Genomic DNA, 13,139 nt, shown 5'->3' on the forward strand with positions numbered 1-13,139 from the left:
CAAGCAAATTTTGCTTTTCAGTATTTCATTTTCAACAAAACAATTTGTCAAGGGGTGAGATAGGCCTTTTGAAAATACATTTCATTTTTTATGTCTTGTCCAAGACGAACCTGATCTAATAACGCAAATTTAGAATAAAGAAAAGTGAAATGTCTTTCAACAAGAGAATCATTTATTAATTGGATGTCGCTCTGGTTTCACAGGTACAGTTTTAGTGGAAAACATGCAGATAAATGGCCGTGCTCAAGACCCAGGCCGGACCATCTCACTGACGTTACTGGACAACTATGACTACTGGGTGATACTCGATCCCACCCGACAGAGGCTCTACCTAAACAGCACCGGGCGCATTCTGGACAGAGACGTGAGTATACAGTAGGACCAAAGATGGTGATCCTTAATTAAACATCACGAAAGATAGTCAAATGTACTACTTTTCACACACTGGAAATAATGCTGCTCCAAAAACAAATTAAACAATAATGAAAACATGGTGTTTTCACTTGAAATAAGTACAGAAATCTTCCAATAGAAGTGTGAATTTGCTTGGTAAGATTTCTTGAAATAAGAAGGGATATTTAGATAAATCAGATCTAGTAATTAGCTGGGAGAACACATTTTGAACTATATTTGACCACAATCATGAAATATTGTGTTACAATATAAGTAATACTCAAAATGTTTCTGTTTTCTGATGTTCGTTGGTGATTTTCTATTAAACATGTTAACAAATATGTGTTTCATCTGAGATACAACTCAAAAATGATGGTTTGACTTAACAAGATCATGCAAAACAAGACCCGATATCTCACTGCAGTGTTACTTCTGAAGTCACTATGTCTTATATCAGGTGTAAAGACATTCTGACTAGATATTAGACAAATATACTTGGCAAGATTTTGAGTTTTTGTAGTGCACAAGCTATTTCTGTAATGTGGTAATCATGATAGTCATTATCAATTGTTGTACACATACAGTATCTGTCTGTGTTTTAATGCAAGTGAGTTACTTTACTTTTTTTTTAGGGCAATACCAATTAGTCATAAGTTAAAAAGCTCTGTAGCATTGGGCACATCCAGAAGCCAGAAGACCTTTACTTGAAATACCATGTACTGTACGGAGTAACATCTTTAAGTGCATTGTTGTGCACAAATCAACACCCTTCTTACACAGTGCTTAATGTATTCCTAATTTATAAAAATAATGTAAATATAGGAAAAGAAACATTTGTATGAAAAGAAAAAAATGCAAAAATTACAATATTTACAGTCTTTAGGGGGAGTTCACTAACCCTGATTATATGTGTTGTTTTACAAAATAATTTCTTCATTACTTGTATTAATGAAACACCTGCTCACGTGGCAGAATAATCTCAAACCTGGAGGAGACAATAACATCCAACAAATCTTACTTTTTACCAGAGTATTCCAGATAGCTGCTCCAGGTTATTTAGAATCATGATACAGGCTATTGCAAGTGTCTGAATCAGATAAGTGGTGTTTACATGCGCAACACAAAAGCAGCATACTCCTTCGTTAAACACTAATGCTGCTAAATATAGTAAGTGATTGATTAAATGCAGACACTGTGTGTGTGTGTGTGTGTGTGTGTGTGTGTGTGTGTGTGTGTGTGTGTGTGTGTGTGTGTGTGTGTGTGTGTGTGTGTGTAATATGTTCAGTTAAGTTCCTCAGGGTATCCAGTTAAACTGCTTTGAATACAGATGAGATTAAATGGTACAGTAAAGTGTGTGAGGTGTGGGGTTCACTGGATGTTAAGTGGTGTGACTGCTGTAGGGACGAAGCTGTTTTTTTTAGTGTGAATTTCGATGTTATGGAGTCAGGGGATGGAGCTATACGTGAAGCCACTAATGGGAATATTTCAGAAATATGGCCAATTAATAGGAGAAATCAGTGGAGGAGGACATGGGAGTCAAGCCTTTGCAAATAAGAAGGAGAGAGAGAGAGAGAGAGAGAGAGAGAGAGAGAGAGAGAGAGAGAGAGAGAGAGAGAGAGAGAGAGAGAGAGAGAGAGAGAGAGAGAGAGAGAGAGAGAGAGAAAAAAAAGCTAAGCAGGCTGCATTACATCATCACTGTTTCTAAATTCAGATGATGTCTGACAAGTAGTGGTGGCAACGAGACAAGCCGCTGTTGCTGTCCAATATACATTTTAAACAGAACATGGCACAAGGCTTGCAGCTTAATAAGACGCATAAATAATGTATAAAAATGTAATATTAAAAAATGCAAAATCAGGCTGCACAGTCCAGCTAAGAATAATAAAAAAAACATAACCCTGATTTGTTTACAACAATACCATGCAGGCAGCTTAATTAATGAGAGTATTGAAAGTACATTTTGGTTGATCGTGCTTTATTTTAATATTTGTTGGGCCCACCTTTGCCTTTATTTGATAGAGAACCGTGTAGAAATGGCAAAGAGAGGAGATATATGATAACAACAACCTTAGTGTGAACCTTTCGCATTGAGCAACCTTTGTTTGTATTGCTTATTTTCTGCACTTGTTAGGGAGCTTGTTCGCTGCTAGTTTTTGACAGCAGTGAAGGTCAGTGCTGCTCTCGTGTTATCATCTCTGACATAGTACACATATTGTTCTTTAGAGAATTGAAATCTATAACAACTTCCATTGTAATGCTTACAGTAAATACCATGTATTTCTTCTCTCTCTTTCTCTCTCTCTCTCTCTCTCTCTCTCTCTCTCAGCCCCCCAACTACATCACTACCATCGTGGTTCAGGTCCAGTGCTACAATGAGCTGGTTGGCACTGTCATCTTTCACGAGGTACGGATTGTTGTGAGGGACAAAAATGACAACAACCCTCGCTTTCAGCAGCCACGCTACTATGTTGCGATAAACGAGGTAAGGGAGCGACTCCTGTTGTTGTTTCTGCTGGACTTTTGTGACACTGTGTGCATAATTTGAACTTATTTATGTAAGTGTTCTTGGGTGAGACCCTCACAGGAGGGCATAGTGACATGCTTTGCTGTCTATAGTAAGACACTTTTTTTTTCACTGCCAGTGGGGTCATCAAAGCGACTAACCAAAACGCCCCCTAATAAATCAAATAAGGTTGTCTACTCAATGTTATTGAGGACCATGACATCATACTACCTGCAACCCTGAGGTGATACTTAGGTCTACTTAATTACACAATGTGTTATGTTTCAGTTTGATATTTGAAATAAAAGCAAGTTCAATATCTTTGTCTTTTACATAAATGATGTACAATGTGGCTGCACAAACCAAGTGCTTCCCTGTGAGATGAAACAGTCAAGATATGTGTAATTTTCTCTTGACTTTTTATTCATTAAAACTGGCCAGGCATGACGGTATGAGGAATTATTTATGTTCATCTCGCATCAAAAACAGACCTGAATCACCAGCAATGATTCAAAACATTCATAACATCTGTGCTTTCAGACTCCCGACAACTTGCCTCCATTGTTTACACTTTTTGTGTGCATTGTGTGTTCATTATTTCACAGTGTGTTTACCTTTTCATACTGTAAGCACAACAGTGAGTCACTCTGCATTGCTGTCAACTGCACCCCCCCCGCGGCCTCTGCCTGCTCCCGTTCACTCTGCTGAGGCCTCCGGGGAACAGCAGTGGTTCTCATACTTACTTTTTTGTTATTCTGTAAACCTTCAGACTGCTGCTGACTGCAACATTTCCCCCTCTCTGATATATATTTTTTTCTTTTTGTTGTACTAATGGGCTGGAGTGGCAACAGTAATGGCCCTAAGCATGGGCTCACTGTAAGTCCATGGTGGAGTCACAGTGGGCCATTTGAGCTGCTGACTTTTTATTTCCACTCTTATATTTTCTTCTAGCTCACACCAGTTGGAACGACCATTTTCACTGGCTTCTCTGGGAATAATGGAGCTACGGATATTGACGACGGACCCAATGGACATATAGAATACAGCATACTGTACAACCCCAATGACCCGGTATATGGACAAGTCACACCATGATAAACACCCTCTACACCATTGTAAATGTCTTCAACAATCATGACTTATTGCTCACATCCACTTTTCCTTCTGTCTTATCATATCAACTTTCATTTTCTTTCAGGGATCTAACAGAACAGTGAGTGTTGCCAACACTCTTTCAGGACACATTATTCTGGCTGAGAGGCTAAACTATGAGGAGAGAACTCGCTACCTTGTTTTGGTCCAAGCCAATGTAAGTGACTTTTGTTTGCAAGTGTCAAGATCAGCAAATGCTCAATGTCAACAGATTAAAAGTAGGCCTTGATTGTGGACTTTTCTTTCTAAGGTTGTCAACCTCAGCATTGCCCTTGAGGGTAATGAAGTATAAATGCACCTTAAACCATTTCTCAATATGTGATTTGTGTTCAGCCGCAGCAGCTGTATTAACAATTTGTTATTTGGAGCGTGGAAGTGCAGCACTCAAGGTTCTGTTTTTAATTATTGGCCTAAGACACGAACAGTTTTAGTTTTACCATATTTCAGATCTTTTAGTTATTTTAGGGGGCAAACCTTTTGAACTTGAAGTCAATTGCTTGCTGCTTAAATGATTTCAAATCCTTACACGGCATCATTTATTTTCCTCAGTGAAGTTTTAAAGCAAGGTCTGGTGCAATATTTTCCGTTTCAAAACGTGGTCATCATTTAGTAAATAACTCTTTTTATTTTTAGTCCACCAATCGTGGAATCTTGTTTCTTTTTTACACATTGATAAGAAGTAATTAGAGATCTCATTTAGCAGTCACTGTAAGGACATCACACTGACAATCTGTTTAACTCGCCTAATTGTAATTCAGAGATTGCTTACATATTTTTTATTCAAAGTGATTGAAGTTGTCTCTGACACATTCTGAAATAACCGTCTGTATATACCAGAGCGCCCTTGCATATCAGAGTAACTATGTATGCATAATTATGGATTTCATTTGAGGGATGCACTTTTCCTTCACACTCTGAAAATATTGTAAAACAAGTTCTGCTAATGATGCCAATATGAGTTATAATGAAGGCAGCTTTATGCTCTTTCTCCAGGCATTACCATATGTCAATAGGCAATGTCTGTGGACCAAGAGCCACCAGAAAGCCACTAGCCAGGAACGTGGATTTATTTAGAAGGCTGGGATTCAGGAGGTCACCACTCCTACATGTATGCTGGACAGCATTTAGCAGTTAACTCATGTCCTCTCCTCTCCATTTCCTGCATGAGGGAGCAAAAGACTCAACCCCTTACCCCGGCAAGTGGTCCTCCAGGGATACTTTACTTTCTCTCGCAAGAGGACGTCAAAGTAGAATAAGAAAGAAGTCATTGTATTTACTAGAACTCTGTGATGCTTGTGTCAAGAGTTCAATTACACTAACAGCGCACATCTTTGAAGTGTTGTGCTTCTCACTTGGCAGGATACCACTCAGGAAGTGCCAGAACCACAAGGGGTGATCTATAGAGTTGGCTGCTGAAAAAATATGTTTATTGAGAAGGTTTATTTCCTTAAGAAAAAAGTGTTTAGAAGAAAACTGAAGTCGTACTGTTTTATCACATTTAAAGTGGTCTCATGCATATTGTTTGAATGCATCGTATTATCTTTTTCATTCTACTTCAATGACTAAGAGACCTTTAACATAAGTGCTAATTAATATATAAAAAAGTATATTGGAGAAACTGCAGCCAAACAAATGTAGAATAAAAACTGAATTAATGCATCACTGAGTTTCCATAGCAGCCACAGCTGTAATATATGCTGAAAAACAGTTGCAGAGGTCTGTCGTGGTTTTAACATGTTATATTGATTTTAGCCCGAGCAGTGTGTAGCCCCAGTGCACAAAGTACGAAATCATCTGGGAGTTTAAAGGTTAAAATCGAAAAAAACATGTCTTCTTCCAGGACCGTGCTCCATACCCCCCGAACAGACGGACAGCTACAACTACTCTGACTGTGGACGTTCTGGACGGAGACGACCTGGGCCCCATGTTCCTGCCTTGCATTTTGGTGAACAACACTCGAGACTGCAACCCCCTCACCTACCGTGTTGCTATCCCAGAATTCACTGAACCGGTAAGAACCAGGCCGACAGGGGAGTGTGAACACGCTGGTTTTCCACAAGTTCATTTTAACACAAATTATTCCTGTTAATAGTATGTGCATGTTTAGTTTTTTTTGCACACAGGTTATGTTTTATCTGTCGTGCTCTGGGTGCATGTGCATTGAGCCGCATCATTCATAAATGTTATCATATATGTGTGCTGCATATCTACCCTCCTGCTAAATGTTTCAAAATGCCACACATGTTAAAGAGCCTAATTGTCTGCTAACACCTTGTTGTTAGTCTCCTCAACTGGAGGCAGAGTTGTCTTTGTTGCTGTGTATCAGCATGGTGATTCCAGGAGCATTCTCTGGTCTGTTGGACCAGCAATTAGAGCTGAAGGCTGGGTTGACCTGGGATGACAGCCAAACACCCCTGGAATTCATAGAAGTAGGAAACTAGAGGGGGAGATGATTTGGCAGCTTAGATAACGAGTCTGAGGTGTTGCACAAATAGAGATGATGTCCATATCTATAAACGCTCTATCTTTGTCTGTAGAAATCTATATACAGTTGCAAGAAAAAGTGAACCCTTTGGAATTACCTGGATTTCTGCATAAGTTGGTCATAAAATCTGATCTTCATCTAAGTCACAACAATAGACAAACACAGTCTGCTTAAACTAATACCACACAAACAATGATATGTTTTCATGTTTTTATTGAACACACCATGTAAACATTCACAGTGCAGGGTGGGGAAAGTATGTGAACCCCTAGGCTAAAGACTTCTTCAAGAGCTAATTGGAGTCAGGAGTCAGCCAACCTGGAGTCCAATCAATGAGACGAGATTGGAGGTGTTGGTTAAAGCTGCCCTGCACTATAAAAAATACACACCAGTTTTGAATTTGCTATTCTTAAGAAGCATTGCCAGATGTGAACCATGCCTCGCACAGAAGAGCTCTCAGAAGACCTACCATTAAGAATTGTTGACTTGCATAAAGCTGGAAAGGGTTACAAAAGTATCTCTGAAAGCCTTGATGTTCATCAGTCCACGGTAAGACACATTGTCTATAAATGGAGAAAGTTCAGCACTGTTGCTACTCTCCCTAGGAGTGGCCGTCCTGTAAAGATGACTGCAAGAGCACAGCGCAGAATGCTCAATGAGGTGAAGAAGAATCCTAGAGTGTCAGCTAGAGACTTAAAGAAATCTCTGGCACATGCTAACATCTCTGTTGACGAATCTACGATACGTAAAACACTGAACAAGAATGGAGTTCATGGGAGGACACCACGGAGGAAGCCACTGCTGTCCAGAAAAAACATTGCTGCACATTTGAAGTTTGCAAAAGAGCACCTGGATGTTCCACAGCACGACTGGCAAAATATTCTGTGGACAGATTAAACCAAAGTTGAGTTGTTTGGAAGGAACACACAACGCTATGTGTGGAGAATCCAAAGGGTTCACATACTTTTTCTTGCAACTGTATATAGTGCATGAAGAGATATATAATTATATATAATATAATAAATTACACTGTGCTGAATTATTATATTGGACTATAATAGACTTTATAAAGCTACATCACCTCAAGGTCCATTTAGTACTTCCTGTTTCAAGAGTATAACACACTTCTCATCAGCAGTCTGGACGGGCCTAGCTGACTGGATTGAACTGTATTGAATTGGATTGGACTGGAGTTGTAGACTGGATTTGATTGGATTTTCTGGACTGGATTGATGTTGGCATTGTGGCGTCCTGAATGCAGGAAGATTTGGATCAGAGCCCGGCCCCAGTCTTTATCGAGTTTGAACATTGTCTGCGTCATCACATGGGTCCTCCTCGAGTTTCCTCAAACACACAGTTGGGAATTAGAAACTCTACATGCCCAAAGAGCGGAATGATCTTGTACCAATGTAAATACACAAGTAGTTTAACTACATTTAGCAATAACTTCATGTAGTTTGAATACATTCATAACTGTATGGTGATTCAATTATAAACATTTATTTTTAGCCTTTTATTGTGTCGTTAACTACTGAAACTACAAACAACATTAGACCACAAAAGGATTTCATTTATCTTTTGTTTTGTTTACAATTGCTTTTCTGCTGTAATTTTAGATATGATATGTTTACCTCTACCCTCCGTGGGCACGTTTGATACATTTAGTGTTATTTATTCTGGCAAGTTTTTTCATTGACAATTGTATATTCTTCCAGTTTGTGGATAATAAGTACCACGTTATATTGTTGTTATTTAGTATTGTAGATTGAACAACAAATGTGTACCTTCGTAAGCAACACCAACCTAAGTATCCTAAAAGAATAGGATTGACATATCTAATAATTATGTTTTGTAGCAGTATTGGGAAAAGACTGAATCAAGTATGCTATTGTATTGGTCGTCATGTTTCTAAAATTGGAGTCAAGCTGAATCGAATGTATCTGAGACGAGGGCGAGAGAGATTAAATACAACGTAAATCTGCAATAATGACACAAATGGAACTATAAACAGTGGTTGAAAAATCAATGGTTGGAGGTTTAGTGCTAGAGGGAAAAGGGAGTAATAAACTAAGGTAAACAGAACAGTGTACACTGTATATACATGTAGGTGTATGTCTCTGCGCATGTGTGTGTACCGGAGCTGCCACCGTTGACTCACTTTGTTTTTCCAGACTTCCCATTCAGAGTTTGCTCATAATGTATAATTTATGATAAAAGGTTTGCAGACTGCTAAGTATGCAGCTGCACAAACCAAAGCTTTTTCATTCGTGTGAGAAAATGTTGGTCTTTCTCCCTCTCTCTGTGCTTTCCACCTTCAAACATTGCATGGTTTCAAGCTACCAGCAATAATAAAGTCTGATGTGACATTTTCTTTACTTTATATAAATGTTGTTCTCAAACAACAAATAATGTCTCCTCTATACATTCAGAGTTCCTCGAATTGTGAATTTCAAAAGAGGTATCTCTTTTTCTCCTTATTTGATTTTCATTAAATAGTGATATTTAATTACTTTCTTTCTTTTCAAGAGTGGTCTAAATTAGCATTGCAGTTCTCATTCATAACACTCCGTTCGATGTCTCACTATGGGATGCGCCTCAACGCGTATGCAAACAGAGGATCAATCTCATTACGCCAATCCTGATTGGCTGGTGATCTTGACGTCAACGTCAGGGAATCCACCCACCCTTTAAGTAGCTTGCGCCACGACGCATGCGTCATTCAAACACCTCTTCTCGCTTCAGAGCACATCTCGAATGATCAGTAACCGGGCTAGCTTAACGGTCCACAGACTGAACCCAAAGCTAACATTCGGTCGACTGGCGCTTGCCGGTTACTTTTTTTTTTTTTGCTGAACAATATTAACACACCAGTTAATATTGTAATCTGCCTCGCCGTTTCTTTCTGTCGAAATAACGGTAAGGTTTGATTGTTTTCTTCAAGCTAGTAACATACCTGTTGGTAGTTTTTTCTTCCTTCCACACCGACACCACGGTAAAGAGGACGTTCTCTTTTCACTCTCACACCAGAGGAGACAGAGATAAAAAAAAAAGGTATTAACACACCAGTTAATATTCTTTAAAGTATAAAATCTACACCGTCGCCTTTTTTCCTTTCGGACTAACGGCAAGGTTGGATTTTTTTCTCAGTAACGTACCTGTTACTAGCGCATCCACTCCACGCCGACACCCCGGCGAACGAAGATGGACCCTTCTCTCCCTCACACCAGAGGAGTCAGGGACTCAGAGGCTCGGCTATGCGGCTGCGGGTTTAAGATTTCAGGCACAGACTCACACCGGGTCTGCTCGTCCTGCCTCGGTCTGGAACACGCCCGGGAGGCTATCGATAACCCCGGCTCGTGCGGGCATTGTACCCGCTTCACCATTAAGAGCCTCCGCCGACGGTTAGCACGCCAAGCTAACTTGTCGGGACGGGACCCCTTCGTGTCCGCTGATTGGCCGACCGGCAATCAAGACATGGTGGCGTCCGCCGCAGAGATTGAGCCCATGCGCTGTGTCGGACTGGGGCTCAACAACAGCGACAGCCGCTGAACCGGAGCCCCACGCCGTGTCAGGCTGGGACCCGGTGGTGGCAAGAGCCGCGAGAGCGGAGCCCTGCGCTGTGTCAAGCTGGGGCTCCCAACTGGATCTCACCATGGTTCCACCCGCGGAGGATGTCCTGGAGTTGGACGATATGGAGGACGAAGAGGATACCTCTGAGTTACTCCTGTCTGACTCAGATGGGGATCACATCTTCGTTTTATCGGCTCAGGCTGAAAAGCCGGGAGTGATGTCCGCTCCCCCGGGCGAGAGCACACCAGCTTCGCCCGTCCTAAGTATGGACTTGCAGGCCGTGTGTCAACGCGCTGCGTCCAGGCTGGAGATCCCATGGCCTGAAGTGGCCAAGGAGACCTCCAGATCTCGCTATGAGGGGAAGAACTTGCCCCAAGCAGCGATGACGAAGAGGCAGCTCCTTCCAGTCTCTCCGGAGATGCTGGATGAGGTGTCGGTCTCGTGGAGAGACCGCCCCTTTAGCAATAAGGCCCCAATCCAGGGTGCCTCCTCCCTGGACTGTGACGGTATGGACAGGCTCTGCCTGCTCCGCATGCCGCCCATGGAACCGCTGGTGGCAGCCCACCTCCAACCGAGGCTGGCTTCGACACCGAGCAGGAACCCCATGCTACCGGCAAAGGCAGACCGGTTCCAGTCAGCGATGACCGAACGGGCCTATAAAGCCGCAGCTTTGTCCGCCTGGGCACGCAACGTCTCCTCGCTGCTGACCGCCTACCAGGCAGAGCTCTGCGAAGACATGTCGAGCAAACCTGAGCCTGCCATGTGGGACGAGATCGCAGCGATCACGGACATTTGCCTCCGTGTGCAGCGCTGTGCAGTCCAAGCCACGGGCAAAGCACTGGAATGATGGTGGTACAGGAGAGAGCCAGGTGGCTCAACCTGACGAACCTTCCAGACCGGGAAAAAGAGGATGTTCTGGAAATGCCTATTGTTCCCAAGGGCATATTTGGCTCCGCTCTAGCTTCAATGCAGCTGAGATGCGAGTCAAAAAGGAAGGGAGACGAGGCTCTCCAGCTCTGTCTCCCCCGAAGGGTCCAGCCGCTACCTTCAATGGTCCCACGGCAGGCCTTCACTCAAGCTGTCTCACATCCTGCCCGGTTCAAGATACCAAAGCAGCAGAGACCGCAGCCCGTCCCGGGTCCCCAGCCCAGGCACAAGGCAAGGGGGAGCTGGCCAAGAAAATCTCCGGTTCCGGCAGCTGCCGCTCAGGCGCAGCCGACCCAGGTTTTCAGCCACCAGGCGAGGAAGAAGAAGCGGGCGGCCTGACAGCCTCCTCTCCTCTCCTCGATGAAGGAGCTGGAGGAGCATGCGCAGTGTCGGCCGGGGTTGTCAACCTGGGGTACCACCGTGTTCAGACACTAGAGGGCCACACAACACAACAAATAGAGACACTGAGCAGACGACAGAGCTGTGACATCTCCGCTCGCTTTGAGAAGCGAAAAGTGGAGGATGCTCACAGATTCTGCTTGGGTTTTCAAGACAGTAACACGGGGCTACAGGCTCCAATTCGCTGTCACCCCCCCTCACTTCTCGGGCATTCTGTATTCACAGGCCCGGGGAGAGTCGGCCAATATTCTGGAGCAAGAGATGTTCTCGCTACTAGAAAAGAAGGCTATATCGATAATACCCGCCGAACAGAGTCAGAGCGGCTTTTATTCCAAGTATTTCCTCGTTCCCAAATGGGGAGGGAACGGAATTCGGCCTATACTAGATTTGAGAGCTCTGAACAAATATCTCAAAAGATACAAATTCAGAATGCTCACTCACACATCTCTGTTGCGTCTCGTGCGCCAAAACGACTGGTTCACATCAGTCGACCTGAAATATGCGTATTTCCACATCCCAGTATATTACCCACACAGGAAATATATGAGGTTCGCCTTTCAGGGTGTCTGTTACGAGTACAGAGTACTTCCCTTCGGTCTGTCAATCAGCCCGCAAGTGTTTGTACGGTGTACTGAAGCCGCGATAGCCCCGTTAAGACAACAGGGTATTCGCCTGGCAACTTATCTGGACGATTGGCTCCTTCTCGCACAGTCGGAGCAAGAGGCTATTACGCAGACGAATGTCCTCGTAAAACACCTGCTTGACCTGGGTTTCGTAATAAACACAGAAAAGAGCATGTTGTCCCCAGCCCAGACTGTACTCTTCCTGGGCCTACGCCTGAACGCCTGTGTCTTTCTTATCTTTCTTACAGTGCAGACGCTTTTCTGCTTGCTCTTGCCTCTGCTTACTTTTTATGCTGATTTTCCTATTCTTATTCTCTGAAAACTTCGAGCAGCGGCTCCTGGACATGAACTTATCACTGGGATAGTTCATCTTCGTAAATAGACGGAGGGTTTCAGCCATACTTCAATTTTCATTTTTCATTTTTACGACGACCTCAGTCTTACAGTAGGGTGGCCTAGCAACAGCTAAAGCCTGGTAGGCTACTGCATGCTATTTAGCTTAAGCTAGTTGGTAGCAAAATGCCTCCGTTCTCTACAGATGACATCCACAAAATTATACAGAAGATGGCTGTGTTGGAAATGAAAATGCAACGGTTGGAAGTTAACGTGGAAGTGAATGGACTATGTCGTGGGAATGACACCACTTTACCAGTGTTGCAAAATAATGAAAAAGGGTATGCTAACTCACAGCTAGTTAGCAGCTACAAGAATTCCAAGGAACAGGAGGGCTGTGTACCGGGTAATAAATCTACAAGTGGTAGTCCTCCCTGGTACTCTCTGGGTGCAAAGCCTAAGAGTAAATCATTTTCATGGGATTTGGGAGGACGGATAACAGGCAGAGCCCAGCGCTCAGAAATCTGTGATGCGACCGGCTGGCCTGCATTGTTATCACCCAGGAAGAGCGCCTCTTCAACCCCTAAACAGCCGTGGACAGCTGTGAAAGGGAGAATTACAAACAATCCTCCTAAACCACCAAGTGTGCCAATCCAGAACAGATACGTTCCACTGACCGAGAGCCGGAGATCTCTTTCTGATGACCTGGATAACCCGTCCTCTTCACACAGCAGGGTAAGGAACAATAGCTACT

The 13,139-nt window shown here is 43.0% G+C and overlaps 1 protein-coding gene across 1 annotated transcript in view; it reads left to right on the plus strand.

Moving 5' to 3' along the window:
• The window catches only part of LOC117459991 (protocadherin-15-like), a 286,712-nt gene that overhangs the window by 164,340 nt on the left and 109,233 nt on the right, over positions 1–13,139 (plus strand). The window contains exons 5-9 of the mRNA XM_034101188.1: positions 204–364; positions 2,720–2,875; positions 3,848–3,967; positions 4,095–4,205; positions 5,889–6,059. Coding sequence (XP_033957079.1) covers positions 204–364; positions 2,720–2,875; positions 3,848–3,967; positions 4,095–4,205; positions 5,889–6,059 — 719 coding nt within the window. The remainder of the gene's footprint in view (positions 1–203; positions 365–2,719; positions 2,876–3,847; positions 3,968–4,094; positions 4,206–5,888; positions 6,060–13,139) is intronic.

This window comes from Pseudochaenichthys georgianus, chromosome 15 (assembly GCF_902827115.2).
Source record: "Pseudochaenichthys georgianus chromosome 15, fPseGeo1.2, whole genome shotgun sequence".
NCBI lineage: Eukaryota > Metazoa > Chordata > Actinopteri > Perciformes > Channichthyidae > Pseudochaenichthys > Pseudochaenichthys georgianus.